The 20266-nt window shown below is 39.1% G+C and overlaps 1 protein-coding gene across 2 annotated transcripts in view; it reads right to left on the bottom strand.

Annotated features, from left to right (window-relative positions):
* RASSF8 (Ras association domain family member 8) overlaps positions 1–20266 on the bottom strand; it is a 93418-nt gene that overhangs the window by 10813 nt on the left and 62339 nt on the right. For both annotated transcript variants that reach the window (XM_054086185.1, XM_054086193.1), the window contains exon 3: positions 10711–10906. In XM_054086185.1, the coding sequence (XP_053942160.1) occupies positions 10711–10813 (103 nt within the window). In that variant the 5' untranslated portion in view covers positions 10814–10906. The remainder of the gene's footprint in view (positions 1–10710; positions 10907–20266) is intronic.

Raw genomic sequence — 20266 nt, forward strand, 5'->3', positions numbered from 1 at the left:
TATAGTCAGACCAGCCTTACAAAGAGCTCCTCAGGATATAGCTACTGTGTTGGAAATGGTTCCTCTGATCTCTCTCTCTCACAATTAGCTCACGATGAAAACAACAAGAAAAAAAAAACCCAAATTGGCTATAGAGGCACCACCTAGAAAGTCTGCTTTGGCTGACGAGTCATAGTAGCAGTAGTTAGCAGGCCAAATAAGAGATCAAAATGTCCATGTTCACTTCCAAGGTAGGCACAAGAGCTCAAAGAGTACATGAAGATATGACTGAGAGGAGTCGGCAAAACAAGGCAAGCCGGGAAAACCAACCCAGCCCCCTAATGCCTTACAAATAAATGACTTAAGGTAAGCAATGGAGAGAAAAAGAAAAATAAATCTATGAGCATATCAAACAAGCTTGGCCAACACTCTCAGAAACAGATTTAAAGTTTATTGTAATAAAGTACTTCAAAAACAAGTTTATTATGCCAAAAGCAAAGTCAGAGATTTTTGCCAACCCACAATATTGTCCATTGATCCATGATTTATAGTTTGTAGTAGGCACCAGTGTTATTTTCGAAAAAATAAACCTAGTGCTGTTTGCCACAGCATACTAACAGTAAAAACCCAAAGAAGAAAAATAAAGTAAAAACATACCACTGAACCCAGGACAAAGGTTGCATTTTACCACTCTATTTTGCTAATCTTAAAAGCTTTCAACTTGTAATCATGGTAATACTATTAATGTTGTTCTTGTGTCAGAAACAGCCGAGTTCAAAGAAGCCTTGAAATTCTAAACAGGAGTACTACTGGGGGAGTGACCAGCATGCAATTTCTATTCACTTTGTTATTAAATGCACTACTTAAAAGAAATGTAACAAGAGGCAAAAAAAGAAAGGGGGCGTGGGGGGAGCGGAATAAAGCTAACGATCTCAACCAAAAGTGAATTACAGAATTAAGCAAGGCACTTGCCAAGAACTATTTCCATCTTAGCTTAGGGGTCCAAATCAACATGCAGTCCTAAATAATGAACTCGGCACTCATGATCCGCATAAAAGAAAGTGGTTTAATACAGTTCAACCACCACACCTGGAGTTCAGTACTACTCTAAAACAAAGCTGTCCTCATCAGAGATCATTACCTAGGTTTAGTATATTCAGCCTATGTATGATACAGATTAACAATACCTGCACAACCACAACTGTGATGTTTGCATGCATTAGAAGGGATTAATTCACAAATGAAAGGATGAATGAGTTAATTCAAAACCAATGACAGAATATTTCAAAACACAGGCATCTGTGTGACAAACTGCTGGTTTTGATGTGCTACCATTGACAAGGAGAAAGCAGGCAGCTTGGCTCGTTGACAAAGAACAGTTCAACACCTGCATGCTGCTTCTTGTCTCCCGTGTTGTCCATAAGCTTTCTGAAACAGAGATTGTTTGTGCTGACACAGCACCTGGCAGAACTCAGTCCTTCCCCATTCATCCAAACTTTATAATTTTAAAAATTAGTTACTGTTGTATCATGTAACATGCCCTATATCAGCGTATGACATTGATTAAACCATAGCGTGTTTTTCCCAATTGGGTATTTTAAACATTGAATCTCATGCAGATTTATGGAGCCCTTCCAGGTAAAGTTAGATGAACAGTTAAGTAGTCAATTGCAGGAGATGCCAAAGCACAGCTTTACTTATTGTACTGATGTTCACAATGGGTATCTGCCCTATTAGGGGATCCTTAACAACTCCTGAAAACAAATTTTAAGAACACACAGAGTGGAGTTGGGGTTGTTCAGCCTGGGGAAGAGAACGTGACCTTCCAGCAACTGAGGGGGGGAGGGACTGCTTACAAAGGCTTGTGGTGATAGGACTATGGGCAACGGGTATGAACTGGAGAGGGGAAGATTTAGATTAGACATAAGAAGGAATTTCTCCACTGAGAGTGGTGAGGCACTGGCACAGGTTGCCCAGGGAAGCTGTGGCTGCCCCATTCCAGGAGGTGTTCAAGGCCAGGTCGGATGGGGCCTTGGGCAGCCTGATCCAGTGGCAGGGGGGTTGGATGGATGATCCCTAAGGTCCCTTCCAATCCAAACTATGATTCAACTATTTTTTTTTTTTAAATACTTCTATCAAAATCTTGCTCCAATTAAAGTGGTAGAGAAAATTCAGACAGCCGCAAACAAGCACCAGCAGTGTTGTGTTCTAAGGTTCCCTCTTCAGAAAATAGCAACTCGGGAGCTGTAGAGAATTATAGAACCTCCACACCCCATTCCCTGGGCAGCTGCTTTCCACTAACATTCTGTGCTGACCCACTGACCACATAATATTGCCATCACAAAACAACTGTCATGAATTTGTATCCATTTCACAAGACAGTAAATGACAAGCTGTAACAGAAGTAGGTATGTATCCACACATAAAGCACACTGCATCTGCACAAGAGGCCAGTGTCAAGGTTAATACATTAAGTTTACACCTACAACTCCCTACAGTGCACGAACTTATCACAGGTTCTATCAATGCCGGAACATCTTCTAATCAATCTTTTAAAATAAAAGTGAGATAGAGACAAAAAAAAGAAATATATGGACTCCAGAATGCTGACGTTCTGATAGCCTGCAACTGTCACAAACGGTTTGAACCCAGTTCTAATGTCACTGGCTATCGCTTGATCAATGAGACATTAAAGAGATAAAACCAGCCAGCATCCTTGATCGGCTGCTGCTCTGCCTTACAGCCAAACAGCAAGCTCTGGACCCAAGTGCCTATGTCATGTGCCCAAACACTGCGTTTTGTTTTGGGATTAATGTAATTTGGTAATTTAAACACAGATTCCATTACAACGAACAATGATTAAACTAATGAAATATAGAAACAAGGTGACTGAACATTTTTAATACTTTCAGAGGTGGACTTCAAAATTACACTCCACAAAAGTAGTAGGATCCATAAGTATTATCCATTTTAAGCTCCTCTATATGCTTTAATATTTGCAGCTGACACAGCAGAGACGAGCGGCTATTTGTGCTGTCAAAACTTCAAAGGAAGGTAGCCATTGCAGTGTTTCTCATGCAACACTTTTGGTAGGACTGTAATCTGAGAAGTCATCAATACTGGTTTTCAGGACAGTTCACCCCTTTACTTCCTCCCAAAAGTGCAACATTCAACATACAACACATTTCAGGAACAGGCACTATCTTTTTTTTTCTATGCAGGTAGCACAAGCCACCACGTGAAAACACATCTGTGCTTTATCTTTCCCGTCAGGCTACAAAAGTTTATTTCAAGCACCAAGTAAAATCCAGCTTTTCATCAAGTGTCTCCCATGCTTCACAGCCAGGACCTGCAGCAATGAGTCAGTGCAAGGAGGTGAGTCATTGTCCTGGTCTCACACTATTTCTGGGAAAAGGTGGCCAGATGAGCCATCGTAAACATCTTAAACCTTTACTTCCCTGGGGAAGGAACTAGTGTGGGCAAGAGTGGATCTTTGTCACTAGAGGTCATGTGGTCTTGCTTCTAGTTTCTCCTCTTTCCCTCAGATCCCCAGAACGCACTCAGTGCCAGAGGAGTTGCCTATCAGGTGTACTCCCAGCTCCCACTTCTGCCAAGGATCCTCTGTTGCCTCTGCTGCTGCAGAGCAGCTGTGCAAAAGACCTTCCCTACAAAGTGACACTCTGGACAGGATCTGAAAAAAGAAAATGCAACTTCTGTCTTACAAGGAAGTTTTAAGAGAACTAAACTAAAAGGAAAGCTGCACTGGTCTTGCTGTTGAGCTAAATGTGAATTAGCATGCCAAACTCACAACAGTGCATAGCAAGAAGACACATACAGTCGCCTGTCTGCGCACAGGTTTACATAGAGGTAAAGCCAGGTATGCTAATGCATTCTCAAGCCAAACCCAGGCTGCCCAGAGCTCTGGGGGCACTGGCAAATACACCCCTCTCCCCAGCCTGGATGAAGCTTTCTGACCCACTTGGTTTCCCAAAGATAGCTCTCCAGTTCCACACAACCGGCTGCTGTCTTCCTTAACAAAGCAAAGTAAAGAAAAAAACAATTGCACAGGGCACAAATCTTGTAAGAACTCTTTACATATGGCATACGTGGGAAAAAATGTTCCGTCTTACCAAAGGGGCAACAGCATTAACTCCCAAGTCTTTAACAGCACTGACAGAAAAAGTAATTGCTGGCAATTTTAATAAATCCAGTTTGATCTGAACTCAATACCTTTGAAATATGAAGCTGACATTTCATTCATTATGTGATACTTTAGTTAACATCCGCAGCAATTTTAAAAAATACCATTCTAGCTTCCCAAGAACTCATTAAATACCCAAGAAAGATTAAGACTAAAAAAGCCTTTAAAATAGAGGTTAGACCTTGCCTTACTCAGAGTTCTTAACTCATGCCATATTTTGCACACACATATATGCACACCATCAGAAATGCTGACAATCAGAGTAGGAATCCAGTCCTAGGAAAACATGCACACACAAAGATACACAGGCTCAATCAGAACGACCATGAGGGTGGTTTGCTTAGTTCACCATGTACAGCTGTGCTCACAATGTGATTATGCATCTTTATCAGGACTGAAGTCTTTATTTGTTACTAATATCCTTTTCCTTGAAAAAAGCATATACAAGAGTTCATGATAATCAGACAAAACAAACCACTTAATAGTCATTTCATCCTTTCAATTGCCCTTTGCCTAAGCACCCTGAGGCACCCTGCTTATTTTAGACCCGTTTCCTAAATAGGTAAAACAATGCGGAGGAGCTGTTTGGCTGAGGTCAAACAGCAAAACACAGCAAAGCAGATAAAGCAGCCCAGGTCTTGGCTGCACATCCCACCACTATGCTAGACATACCACATCATTAAAGGTGGCAACAGAACACCCTACCCATACACCGTGCCTTTCAGCAAAGTTACTGTCACCACAGTAATTTCTGAACCACAAGGTTGACATGATCACATCATGGCATCAACACAGCATGCAGCCTTCTTGCACCTATACACCTCTTAAATGTTGCTATTTGAAACAGCATAGAATGGATTCTTACCAGTAAAACTACCCGATTAATTCAATGTTTAAAAACTTTAGTTTGTACAGAACAAATATTGCTCTCTTTTTCTAATCTTCTTCAGATTCAGCACTGTGATTCAGTTCAGCCTCAGACACTGTCTTCTCTCTCCAAGCTTCTGACAGCCAACTCTGGCACTTGCTTTAGCAGAAATTATTTGCAAGAAGGGACAAACGTAAGAAGAGACAACAATGAAGTGGTGTGATTTTTCTAGATACAACTCTGGCTGAGCCTTACAACGCTGAAACATATGTTCGAAACAGCATGAATGGATCTGTGCTTTATTTTCATAAATGCACCCCATTTATCTTTGAGGAAAAATACTCAACTGCAATAAAAAAATGACAGCTGCATTTGTTTAATTCTAAAGAGACAGCTGTACTTCTTGTTCAGTGAAGCATTGCTCATGTTCTCCTGATATTGTGCTAAAGCCAGAAAATAAAAATCCACAGCATTAGTGAATTATTATAATGGCAGATCTATTTTAATTATTTGCCACAGAAAATCATGGAGGAAAAAAATGGACCTTGGTAAGAAATTCAGCCTTCACTTCTACAGGCTAAAATATTGTCTTTCTAGGAAATAAACAGGTAATTCTCAGTGCAGAAGACACACTCTAAACTCCAGAGAGAAAAGAAATAACAACAAATGCAGTAAAAAAACCCACAGGAGACGGAAACAGCAGAACACTCCTGAAGAAACAGGGCAAGTATATTTGTGACCATGTTATTCATCACTATATCCCTTGGGAATTTTTTATATTTGAATGGAAAGCAACCATTAAAAGTCAATTTAAAAAAATATTAAAAAATCTTCTGTAGATAAACTACATCTGTCTGAACTATCAGCTAACATGATTAGCTCACCTTCTTCTAGGATACCATCTGGTTTTCCTCTCAATATTACAAAGGTTATTTTGAAAGGAGAAGCCGCTACACTCGCACACACTCTAGTTTAAGTCCAGTGATCCCTGACCAGGTTCACCAACCATCTCATCATTCACAAAATTGAAAAGTACCAATACATATTTTATTTAAAACTTGGTTTTCAGTTGCTCAAAATAATAAGAAGAATCAAAACGAGCCAGCAATATTCATATGAAGACATTCCCACATGATTTTCACAAAATGTACAGAAACGTTAGTGTAAGCAGAAAACCAGGCAGAATTTGCTGTCAAATATACATTTGACAATGGATGGATGGGGTAAAATCTAGCTTATCTCTCCTGGCAAAAATACTTTTGAAAACACGACTCACACAGACTGTGCGCTGTGGTGTATTTTCATATTTTGGTAAGAGCTTAGTTTCTCGTCATTAAACAATCACTTCTCTTATTTGTTTAAAGGCCAAATCTTCCTCTTCATAATTTGCAAGCACAGTATCATAGAATGGTTTGAGTTGGAAGGGACCTTAAAAACCACTCAGACCACCCCCCTGGACAGGGGGACAGGTTGCTCAAAGCCTCATCCAACCTGGCCTTGAACACCCCCAGGGACGGGGCATCCATGATTTCTCTGTGTAACCTGTGCCAGCGCCTCTCTACCCTCACAATAAACAATTTCTTCCTAATATCCAATCTAAATCTCCCCGCTTTCAGTCTAAAGATGTTCCCCCTCATCCTATCCCGGCACACCCTAATAAAGAGCCTCTCTCCAGCTTTCCTGTAGCGCCCTTTAAGTACTGGAAGGCTGCTGTAAGGTCTTCCTTCAAGCAGCTTAAGATAAAAAAAAGAAGAAAAAAGAAAACAGCCTTAGATAAAACTCGTAAAAGGTAATACCAATTGTTCTTCAGGTCTTGGAGTGCATCCGGGGAAGGGCAACAAAGCTGGTGAAGGGGCTGGAGAATAAGTCTTATGAGGAGCAGCTGAGGGAGCTGTGGTTGTTTAGCCTGGAGAAGAGGAGGCTGAGGGGAGACCTTATCACTGTCTACAACTGCCTTAAAAGGAGGTTGTAGAGAGGGAGGTGTTGGTCTCTGCTCCCAAGTGATAGGACAAGAGGGAATGGCCTCAAAGTTGTGCCAGGGGAGGTTCAGATTGGACATTAGAAAAAACTTCTTCAGAGGAAGGATTATCAAGCACTGGAACAGTTTGCCCAGGGAGGTGATAGAGTCACCATCCCTGGAGATATTTAAAAGAGAGGTAGACAAAGTGCTTAGTAATATGATTTAGTAGTGGACTGGTATGGTTGGACTTGATCTCAACGGTCTTTTCCAGGCTACAGATTCTATGATTCAAGATCCTAGTGGGAAGTGATTTCACTCTCTGGAAACTTGTAACTGGATAGCTTTACGTCTAACATGAACAGAGGTCCAGCAATCCTTGCCCCAGCTAAGGCATTTCTAACTCCTTCAAATTTAGAAACACAATCACGATAGCCAAAATTATATTCAATTGATATTAATCTCTCAAATTCATTAAAATATATAGAAGTATTTTTAAAATAAGCTCTGCTTATTTCCTTCTCAAATGGAAATTAAGGATTTGTACAGAAAATTGGAGTAAAATAATTTCTCTTCCTCGATAATACATAGACAGACAACAGGGGAAGCAGATCATAAGGCAAGAACAGGTAAACAAATATTATCCGTCCAGACTATAGCCTCAAAGGAAGCGAGACCAATAGGCCTTTCCGCTGAAAGAGTGATAGTGGCAGATAACAATTTGTAAGGAATAGGACCAGAAGCATTAGCCAGGCAAGTTAAGTAAAAACTCCTCCACTACCAAAGGTTTAGGCTACATTTCATTTATGGAACAGAACCTCCTACAAAGGGGCACAGCCCAGTATGATCTGCTCTTTCTATTTGGCTAAAATAGCTCTTTGCATCTAGAGGGGAAAAAAAAGATATAAAAGAAAGAAGGAAGGAAAAGAATACTTTTGTATCCCGAAGAAAGTTATTACTGAATTTCCATTACATAAGGGAAGAGCTGGAAAGTAGATGGAAACTTTTTTGTTGCTGTTACCACAGCAGGAGATCAGGAGACAACAGGCCTGCATTTGATCAAGCTACAGGGAAAGAAATTTCTTGAAATACAAGGTATTCCATTTAAACAAAGAAATTAACTCTTACTGTGAGGGTGATTGAACACTGCAACAGGTTGTGAAGTCTCCATTCCTGGCCATACTCAAAACCTGGCTGCACATGATTCCAAGCAACATCCTCTAACTGTCCCTGCTTTGAGCAAAGTTGACTAGATGATGGTGCTTTCCAACCACAGCCCATTCTATAATACTTTTTAATTGCCTATTTATGAAATATTTTCTACGCTTCGTCTAGAGTAGAGGAAGTTTCACAAGAAGCTTCTGGAACTATGGATGTCTAAATACAAATATCTTTGGCTTGCGCTTTCTTCAGTGGGTATGGCTGTAAAATAAGTTAAATTTGCAGATATTCCAGATGCTGCACTTCAACACAAATAATATACCTATTGCAGTTCATATTTCAGGCCCAGTGAAATATAGGGGTGGGGGTGTGCTATATTTTTTAAATCAAGGACCTAGCAATAAACTGTAACGCATGATAAAACAAAAGGAGCATCTCAAACTTTGCAGACAGACAAGCAGACAGACAAAATAATACTGAGTCCTGCTAAGCTATGCAACTGCTGAGGTAGCCAGACTGCAAAGTGGAAAATAAGATCAGAGCCAACCAAGGAGGAAGCCAACTAAGGCTGGCTACTTTCCGCCACCAAATATTAGGTGAGAGCTAGAGGGAAAGCTAGACTTTAATAGATTCAGTCAACTTCAAGGGATAAATATTCCCGGCAGGCTGGTACCTATAGCCAAATCAAAAGAGCGGACATATGGTTGCTCTTCTGATGAATGGCCTGACAGGAAGGTTGGGAAAGCCCAATCTGCCAAAGGCACACAAGTGTAATTTATATGGTGTTTTTAATATTGTTCTAGCAGCCCCAGAGAGAAACTGGAGCGCAGTTATTCTATGTGTTTTCTAGAGAGGATAAACTCCTTGGAAAGGAGTTTCCAAAAGACTATCTTAACTTGGGTCTGCCTGTAACTGAAATTTTTCTCTGCATGGAGCCAGAGTCAGACGCCCCAGATGAACCGGAAATGTGTTACAGAAAAGGATGTCTGCTGAGTTGGCAAAAAGTGTGTGGGCTTCCAAAGGTAATGGAGTCTTTTCAGAGTTCAGGCTAATAACGAAGGATACTGAAAGAAAACAAAGAAATCACACAGGGAAACATTAAATTGTCTAGAACTGGGGGTCTGACATTTTTTATATAGGAGGAGAAGGCAAAGGAAATAGGATGAGAGAGATAATCAAAACAAAGTAAAGAACAGAAGTCTATCACAACCAGGTAATTTTTTTTCCTTAATATGTAACACTTCTTAATCATCACTAGGAAATAATCATGCTAGCATAGTTGTGTCTTAAAAAAAACTATAGCTAGAAAATCAGATATAGAAGCAAGCAATTCATAAATCAATTAACATTAAATGAAAGCAGCAATTAACACAAATAGTGAAAGCACACTCAGTTAACCACTGAATACAAGATTTTAGAGACATAGTGACTTTCTACAATTTTTAAATGAAACTTTGAAAGGTATTCAACAAATATACACATACTAGCATCCAGTTCAATCCCCTTAAGATTAAAAAAAATAGAAAAAATAAAGTGTCAGTCTTCTACTCCATCAGATGAAAGTATACTGAAATTACGTTCAAAAGTACACATTTAAATAAACAAACATCACAAAAATTCAAAGAAATTGACATAATGCTAGGTAGAACACCTAGTTGACATTCATGGCCATGAGTTATTTTTTATTAGTAAATTCTTTTGCAATCAAGTCAGACTGCTAATACAATCTTGCAAAATTGTTGGAATACTGACAAATTCAAAAGCTAGTCCTTGCATTATTAATTTAATTTTAGGCAAGACAAAGGTTTTAACATCTGAATTTAAATAGTACGTAAAGCCCACTATAGCATTTTAGCAAAGAATAAAATTCAGCATAGGAAGCACCGAAGAGATGAAGCTGAGGCTTATTTAGGATGCTCTCAGACACTGAGAAAGATCTGATGAGACTGAAGGCATTTTCTTTCTTGTAGTGGAGCCCAAAAGATTTTTTTTCCACTATGCTGGTCAGCAAATACTTAACACCAAGCAGACTTCAAGTTATCCTTTCATTAGCAGTGTTATGTGGAATGCAGGAGTAAGAGGAGAACTCAAAGGTTCTATGTCATTGATCCATAGTACTCCTAATATTGCTAGAGATACTTACAATATGCACAATCTCAATGAATGAACATCACTAGCCTGTGAAAGCCAACTAATTATTTTGCAATGCTTTTCTATTTCTTTGGTATTCAAAATATTGACAGTTTAGCACCTCTTTGGTCCAACGTGTATTTACAATGACAAATGGCAGCATATTACTATTTAGAGAATAGATTTTTATGGAATGAGAGTTTATAGATTTTAGACTGATCGTTTCTTTCTTTTTAATCTTTCTCTGGCAGGTTAAAAATCAAAGGCTGCAAGTTTGCACTGCAAAGTTATCCCACTGTACACTATATGTTCATGCTCCACTGATGTTCAGTGCAACCCAACCTCCCCCGAGTTTAGCTTCATAGAAAAAGCTTCACCCCAGTTTCCACATGCCCAGCTAACAGAGTTACTTACCAATAGCCTGAGCAAGGGCTATTACAACTTCCTGGCATGTTGTGACTTCGGTGACCCCACACACAATTCTCTGGACTCCATCCACCCATACTTTGAGCTCCATGGTTCACCAGATCATCCAAGAGCCATGAATGCAAATCACTCAAGTCATACTTGCAGCTATACCAGATATAACGCAGCAGACTCCTCTCAGCAGCTAGAAGAGAGAAAAATCCTGGTGTTTATAGCAAGGCATTGCCAATTTAAAAAGTTAGCAAATACATCCTAACACCTGTTGATTAGAAGAGGCAACGCAAAATCCTTTCATTAAAAATAATGGGAATCAAACATCCCTTGTTTTAGCTATCTCTACCCATTCTGCAGATGTCCCAGAGTTTTCATTACAGTTTATTTCCTAAAATTTTCAAAGTTATTACAAACAAAACCCAAACAAAACCACCAAAAGACATTACAATAAACAAAGAACTCTGGAGTAAACTCAACAGTTTCCAGTAACAGGTGCCCCTCTTCCTGGTGCCTGGATGTCTCAAAGGACTAGTTATAGATGCTTCCAGTGTATGTGAAATAATTCTTAGTGGGTGGCAAAACAAGGTTGAAGCATTTTTAATTACAGCCATCCATAAGAGCCCAGCCTTGCTCTCTATAGACAAGCAGCTGAAGGTTCCTTGTCCCACCAAACCTGTGCATTCAGTACCAACGCTGGAAAACACAGAAAGAAGAGCAAGGAGACAGATGGTGCCTTTCTTTCTCTAAAACAAGGAGATGCGTCAGGGAAAGTTTAACCCCTGCCAACACCGTACTGGTTGTCTAAGGAAACAGACTTTGGCTAAAGTGTAATCCTAGTTTTCTCCATAGACACAGAGATGATACCAAACCAAACAGCAAGCCGCACCATCTACTCCTGCCAGTTCTTGCTTTCACCATGGTTCTTTTGCTTCCACTGAAATAACGCCGAAGTCATAACTAAAATATGGTGTACTAGCTCCCATTTTTATTTTAAAAAACATGATCCCCAAAGTTTGTAAATGCATAAAAAGAGTTCAGGAGGATATTTTTTCTGGAACAAAAATATTCCCATGAGTTCAAAAATCTTTCTATACTCAAATGACAGAAAAACTTAGAAGCACAGAAATAAAAAGTTAAAAACCTAAGGACCTAGGTTCGGATTTAGCAATCAGTCTCTTGCCCTCTGCTGTCTTGTTACCAACAGTCAAGTTGCTCAAGGTTTACCTAGTGTTAACTTCCAGATCAATTAATGATCTGAACTCTAGTGGTGTGCTATGGGCTCAGCTTTTCTATGAGCTGCTTTACTTCTGCATAAATAGAACCACTGACATCATGGCTCACAAAAACTAATTTCTACCTGGAAATGCTGAGATATTTAAAAAATTTCAAAGTAAAAACTCTAAGAACTGTTGCCTTACAAATACAAAAGCTCCTCCCCAAAACAAAACCAAAACCCAAACCACTAATAATGATGATCAAACTTTAAAAAGAAAAAACCAAAAACAACAACCAAACAAAACACAAAAACCTAATGAGAAAGCAGGGTTGTTTAAGCAGATAGAGGAAATATAAACTATGATAATACAATAAAGTAAGCTCATATTTTTAGGCAATCCAATACGGATAAAGTGATAAAACTATAGCCAACATTTTTGAAGAATTAGGTACCAGCGAAATGAATAATGGAGGAATAGAGTAAGAGAAATCTGATAGGTATTTAGAGGAGATTACTGAAGACAAGCAGGGTAGGATTACACAAGAAACCTGGAATCTGATGATGCTGATGGATTTAACAGAACCACACAGAGGCAGAAATCGTGCAGGAAAACCTAAGCAAACAATACAGTTCATGTTTACAGTCGAATCTAAGCTGCTATCTTCTGGTCAACTGAACATCTTTTTCTCTGTCAAAAAGATGTACTAGTACTCCAGCTAGAGTGGTAAGATTATTTCCCTTCTACAACCAAATACTTCATTCTGCAGCTGACAATATTGACACATGATCAGGAAGACACAGGGATCTTCCCCTGTGAGGCTGTGGCAGCCAGGAGCAACACACCTCCAAACATGTCAAGTACAAGTCCAAATGTATAAGTAAAACCAGATTTCAATTGTGCTTGTATAATTAATAAACAAAACAGTAATGGCTTTAAAGATACTGTAAGACCTGAAAACCCAAAGAGGTCAAAGAATTTAAATAAGTTTTTCTCACATAAAGTGACACACGTCAAAGACAACTGGTGCCCATGCAGGTATTAAAAGCACACATATACAGAAACACTTCAGTCAGGTAATGCCATGTTAATGTACCAAAAAACTAAGCAGAAGAAAATATTTTACTAGCCTGTAATATAACAGCAACTGTGAAAACACCTAACAGGCCCCATCAGTGACCTCCTTTGTTTATTCCCAGACCAGATGTCTTTAAAAATAAACAGACTTCACATTCCAAGCCAAGGTGTAAGGAACTTTATTAATTAACTTAATAACTTGCTGAGAGTTGAACAGTTCAGACTTACTGGCACAAAACAAGCCATGTCTCCATGTGACAACACACGTCAGCAAAGCATCCAACAGCTCCAATTGTTTTTCTGTCTGCCAACATCCAAAGTATAATCTCAATTTAGCAAGCCAGCAAGCGCATTTTTTTCCCCTAGCCAGCACACAGTGTACAGTCTTGCATTCAGCACAGATCAGCTTCAGTCATATGTTTTCCTATCATCCACCTTTAAAACAGAAAGACATCATTTAATAACGAAATATTTGCTGACACTTCCAATTTTGAAAACAATATTCACCAAAGCAGGAAATGATCCAAACAAAGCCTCATTGAAACTGTCTGAGCTCAGGGGAAAAATTTCCATTCACTTTCTTACAAGGCAAATAGTTTTAATAGCCTAAAGAGTGATAGTAAAACCATAAAAGCAGCCTATGAGGTGTGTGCTTCCAACATGCAGGGCTGAATTAAAGGACTGCATGCCCTGCAAGTCTTAACTTTCAGAGACCTGTTACCAAAACATAACACACAGAGACATCAGAAATGTCGGATCTATGTGTTGAAACCACTGTGTCTAATTATAGCTTCCAAGTAAAGCTACTCAATAGCAAGTAATAAAAACAAACCTAGGATTGGTTTGGTTTCTAGGACCGTGAAGAACTTTCTCTAAATTCTCTTTTTATCCTAATCAGCCAAAGATATTTCTTACTCTTTCTGACATTTGTTCAGTTTTTAAGTGTAAAGAAAAATCCAGCACATATACACACACAGATGTGCTACAATTTGCTTACCCCTTCACAGCTAATTTACAAACTACAAAAAGGCTGCAGTTTCACAGGCACAAATGACAAAATGCAAAGGTTTTTTCTTGTATTTTAAAAAAAGAGGTATTCCAAGCAGACACGTCTAAAACCTATCTATCCTTGACATAACTGTTATAAACTATGAGAAACCCTGAAAGCTAAAACTAAAACATTGATTTAACCTTGTTTCTAAGCTTTATAAGGTTCACATCATCTGAAAGCAGTGTGCACCACAAATCAGGGTGAAAATCCTGCTGCAGCTGAACTGCAGAATTCTGACCATACACTTTAGTAACTTTGCTCCTCCAACCAATAATAAGCATTCTCTTTACTATACTTAAGTGAGGATACTTTCATTAATAATTAGCTATAACTAAAAATCATCCACAGTTTGGCATTTTCCCTTGATTTCCCATTCTACACACTATGGCAAATTTGTGGTCCTTGCCCTTCCCTATTATGATGCCAGATACAGCTCTAGACAAAGACACAGCTTGTTCTACCCCAGGCTGGAAGCTCTTAAAAAGTATAACTAGTTACTGCCAGCAAAGCTTGCTTGAAAAAGAAACACCACTCCAAACAAGTAGAAGTAAACCAGTCCACTTACCCAGAAAGAGCTTATAAGCCACTCAGAAGAGTGTGACATGAACAGACAGGCATTTGGCAGACCCTTCCTACCATAAGAATTCTGGTTCAGAGCAAAACAACATTTTCCAGATGAGGATCACTACAAAGACAGAACTGGCTACTAGAACTAGAATTTACCAAAAAAAGCTTCCTCTCTTGGACTGATGAAGGAGAAACATCCTACACTGATACACTGATTTCCACCAATAAATGGGCAAGAACCTTTCATGGCAGGTTCGAGTCAAAATATCAAGTGCAAATCTTCTGCATGCAGAACATCATTAGAAAGGAACAGGTTGTGGCTTTGAAATCAGCTTATGACTTTTTTTGAAAAGAAGTGTTTTTACAGGGGTAGCATCCAGGGTTTTTTTAGTGGGACTAAGTGATTTCTTCTTGTAGAGCAGTACTCTTTTGCTGTTTCAGAAGAGTGCTCAGAGATAATAAGCACTACTTAAAACAAACAAACCAGAGGTCCCACAATCATGAAGATGACAGTGCTGAGAACAAGCTTGAGAGACATTTTAAACACCAAGGAATTTTGCTCACATGAGACTGGCCAAGAGATGGTCTAACACATGTCTTTGTGAAACAGGCCAAAATTCAGATGCCACAAGTGTTATCCAAGACACACACAAGCAAGATTTATATATATATATATACACACAGACACACACACACACACACACACTAACTGGAGGGGACAAGACAGCACCAATACATGACTGCACCTAAAATCTGAACTACAAGAGGTTGTTTCTAGCCACAACGGCTACTAGAAAACTTGCCTCCAGATAATCTAGAACTCGCCAGAAGTTCTCAAGTCAGTTTCCCAGGCAAATTACTAGTTGACTTGCAACTGAGAACCCTCAACCATGTACTCCAGGAGCCACTGCTTGCTCTACAGTTTCTCCTCCTGCAATGCAGCTAATGATATGGAAGGGAAAAATAAAGAAGATAAACATTGTTTTGAAGCAGAGGAAGCTACAGTTGGTAGTAATTACTGAACATTCCCCACTCCTCCCCGAGTTACAAAGTTCACAGCACAGAAAAATCAAATTGGAAGTCTCTTGTACTGGTGAGAACTGGCCAGAAAGAATTATTAACTTACATTCTTTTGGGGTTAGAGGACTATCAGTCCTATCAGAGGGGTAAAAAAAATTCATTCACACCTTTTTTCATCTCTTTTAAAGATAAATGTGATGAATGGCAAGTATCAAGTTATTAGTTGAAATTAAATAATTCTTCCATCTTGAAAATTATAGTCATAACTTCAGCATCTTAATTCTCAGTCTGATCTCTGACTTCAGGAATTGTGTTTATCTTTAGGGCATCTTCCTTCCTTGCAATGTTTTAGTCTCAAATGTTCTATCTTTTGATTTTTCAGGTGTCTGCTGTGCTAAGCCATGTTCTAAGCCAAGTAATTTGTTTCCTTTTCAGATAGACAGAAACAAATTAGTTTGTACTGAGGCCTTTGAAATATCTCTTGCCTTCCTCACCCCTTTCTTTTCTCCCCTAGTCAATAAAAGGGATGGGGGCTGAATCAAAGCTTTACTGTCCCTAGTGACCTTTACTGACCAAGCTGAAGGCCATATCAGTATACCAAGAGCATCTCCAAATTCATTAAGAGGACATCAGTGCTCTTCCCCAACTATCATCAGTTAGCTTCATTAAGCTGGCTCATAATTACAATAACAAACTGAGGAAACAAAATACCATTTAGCAATGATTTAACTTCAGCACAAACAAAGACTTACCTGTTTGGGAGGTGCAGTACAGGAAATGAGGTAGCTAGAAAGCTTCTTGATGATGGACTGTGTCTAAAGTTCACATGCTTTCACAGAAAACCAAGTTCCAACTTGCTGTCACTAATACATAGTGATGGCTGGACTGCTAATTCTTTCAGAACCCACTGCAGTCTCTGAGACCTTGTATCTCGACTCAAAATTTGGAAGCCACAAGGCTTGACCCAACTCTATTCCGTAACATTTTCAAATTGCCACAAAATGTTTGACAAAAAACAAACCAGCAGGTGAGCTAATGAAACAGATGGCTTGTTAAAGTTTATTTTTATTTGGTCACTGTTAACAACATAACCTTGCATTTTTAACAGTAAGTTTCACACTCTCACACTTGAATTAACTCAACAGGAACAAAAACAACTCTGAAATGAATAATTTCATTTCCCTAACATCACATATAAAAATCATCTGGACTCCTCATAGACTTGAGGCACAAAAGCTTAAGGGCATTTTTGAGATAGTGATAGCATTCAAGTCAGAGAGCCCCAAGGATCTTTGCTTCTATTACATAGATTTCAGTCACAGTTTCAAACCAGAAGTCTAACACTTAAGAGCATTATATTTAGGACACATATCAGCAAATAAAAATAATATCCAATGCAGCGCTCACTTTCAGCTCTTGACAGAGGATTTATTTTGATAAAAATCTGAATCCCGTTCAGGCAGGCTTCATCACTAAATGCTAACCTTGAGTGTGTTTTAGGATTAGGACTGAAGTATCATCTGCAGGTGGTTTTACACAAAGCACTCTTTTTTCACTCTGTATTCTACCTACTAACAAACACAATTATCAATATGAAAGACCACAATCCTACTAGAGAGGCATGACTGAATGAACCCAACCTAGAAAGCCTCACTGCTCACCACCATTCTAGGAGGGGTTAGAGAGTTGGTAGCAGCACAGCAGAGGTTAAGACAGTTAGCAGCTGGGATGTATTTTATTCTGTAGCAGATAAATATCCTTTTCCAGATATGTTAGCAAAGGAGACTGCACTGCATATAAATTCTGTGGCAACAGCTAAAAAAAATCATATGCATTAAATAAACATCTCATGATTCATCATCTCAAGTCAACAGGCATACATTTACCATGCTGTAATGCCTTCCAAAGCTCTGTATTTGTTCTTCATTAGTATCAAACATACAGCACATTTGAGAAAACAGCAACCACAACCAAATTAATAACAGCAACATTAAGTGAAAGCCACGTTTATACATCTCTAATACTGTCTAAATACTATGTGGGAGTAAAAGAAAACAAAACAAAGACCAGAGAAATGAGCACGCCATTTCATTGTAGTTGCTAATTCATTGGAGGAATATTTATATGAAAGCTACAACACACATAGTTTACTTCAAAGCTGCCTTACACCTCTAGATGCCCTGGCTTCAAAACGAGAGAAAATAGGTCACTCTCTCAGCTGGTTTCAGGAAAGACACAGCCCCACCCATTCCACATTTCCCTCTCTCCTTATGGTTTGTCTGCAAACACTTCCAGCCAGTTCAGGGACTGACTGAAGACACTTGTGTACAGCCGCCGATATTTACACTAAAGGCAATGAGGTTATTTGCTCCGTTTTGGCTTAACTCTTGGTTTTGTAAGGCCAATCTGTTCTTTACACTTTGGTCAAGCCCAACTGCAACATCTGCTGCGTTTCGTTGTTGGACCACAGCCACACTGAGTCCCAGCTGTCCAAGTGAGGTGTTCCTTGCACTCCAAATGTTAACCAAGGGCAAATTTCAGAAAGCTCAGGAAAAACATAAAAAACCCTTATACTTCCAACATTTCAAGATATGGATCAAAACACAACTTCTTCCGATGCAGTTTTTGGTAAAGTCGCATGCCGATAAGCCCCTTTCTCCACTTCCATGCTTGCACTGAAAAATGCAGGAAGCAAGATACATCTTACAATTGAAATACCTACTTTAATTTGAATTAGCTGAAGTTTTAGAAGTCAATTAAGTATATGGTTTAAAGCCAGGGTGCTACATGACTACCAAAAAGAAATCTCACCATAATTAAATATAATTCCTGAAACAGAAGTAAGGTGAGGCACTTTCAGCTTAATCAACATAACTGTTTTAAAAAAATTATAATCTAAAAGCTTTACTCAGAGAGTGCCTACATTATTCACTAAACATTATCCAAGAAAATTCCAGTCACTCTCCTGGCAACCTAGAAAAGTCTGCAAGACAGAACAGAACATATTTCCACTATGAGCCTTTAAATAATTAAGGCAAGTAAGAGGAATGAGTGGGGGGAACCAATCCTCTTCTAAAATTAACATTTGGCTATGCTTACTGCTCCCCAAGTATAAAAGAAATTTTTTGCTTGTTTTATTCTCTATTCATAGGACTCAGTTGGATCACTTAAGTATTTCCCCTCTCTAGACAATTGTGAGTTTGGGTAATTTTATTTATTAGAGCAAAATCTGAGGTAATCTTAGCACACAGCAATAGCTTATGGACAAAAATACTCTTAACTGCATTACATAATTCCCCTAGGCCTGGTTTCAGTGCTGTTGCAGGGCTACATCCAGCTACAAGCCAATTCTACACCACTTTGATCAACCGCCTCAAAATGCACATGGAACTGCAATAGAACCTCAGGAGGCGAGTATACTTCGGTATCTCTGCCCTATTCAGCTGATAATTTTAAGGAAACCATCAGGGACTTCATACTTTCTAAACCACTAATTTTCTACGTTTGGCTAAAATTCACCTAAGAGTTCCAAAACTCACTGGATGGGCAAGAAATATAGAGATGAGTAGCATTACTATAAACAGATTTCTCCTTGGGAAACAGGCTTACAAAGATGACATATGGCATTCATAGGATGACCCAGCAAAGAGTTGAAGAAAAACAGGATGCTATGCCCAAAAATTGACAGCAATTAAACAAGTGTCACAGCCTGTGATACTGATTGAAAATAGATGTTAAGTCAAACTCAATATAGCAAGGAAAAAAAGGTTTTTTTCCCTGTTCCTATCTTCTCTCTGTTGCAGCTATTTTTAAGCCAGCCCTGCTTTCCACTTACTGACTCCCCCTATATTTTCAGACACTGCCTACATTATGCACCTTCTGAGATACAGACTTTCATTACAGGGCATGAAGTTACAGGCTTTCATCTCAAATCTTAATGACTGCATCTTCCTTGTCACTGCACCTTCAGCAATCCCACTATATCCATTTGCCCAGAATGATGATTTCCAGACAATTTTCTCAGAGGAAGATTTGCCAAAAGCAGAGAGTGAGAAGTAGCCCTCCCCTTTCTCTTGTACATTATATATTATCTACTTATTTCATTCAGGAATCCCTTCCACGCTTCTATCTGCACTTCTTATTTCAGATAGATTTTCTTTTTAAGTGAACTGTAGAGCTTTATTGTTCATTTGTGAAAGTCACCTCAGACACACATAGAGCAGAAATTCCACCAAGTTACTAGTTAAATCTCATTATCCTCCTTCAAATTCTCCCTTAACCTACTTACGCACAGTGCCTACCAAACCATACTGGATCAACATACCAAACCATACTGGATCAACAGGTGGCACGTTGCGAAGCTACTGCTTTTCATGCTAATTGATCTTGTTCTACTTGTCTCCACAGGCCCTACAAACACCTCAGGCAAGGGTGTACCTTCTTTTAGAGGTTCTATTACCTTTCAGAGTGGCCAAAACAAATGACTTGAAGAGCTCCTGGAAAGCATCCAGAGGATTGGCAACTTCACAAAGCCTTTTGGGAGTCCACTCCTCACTAGAAGGAATTTTAGTATCTCTCCTCCTATCACAGTGGATCTTCACCATGTATCTCTGAACTTAAT

This window comes from Cuculus canorus, chromosome 1 (assembly GCF_017976375.1).
Source record: "Cuculus canorus isolate bCucCan1 chromosome 1, bCucCan1.pri, whole genome shotgun sequence".
In the NCBI taxonomy this organism is placed as follows: Eukaryota; Metazoa; Chordata; class Aves; order Cuculiformes; family Cuculidae; genus Cuculus; species Cuculus canorus.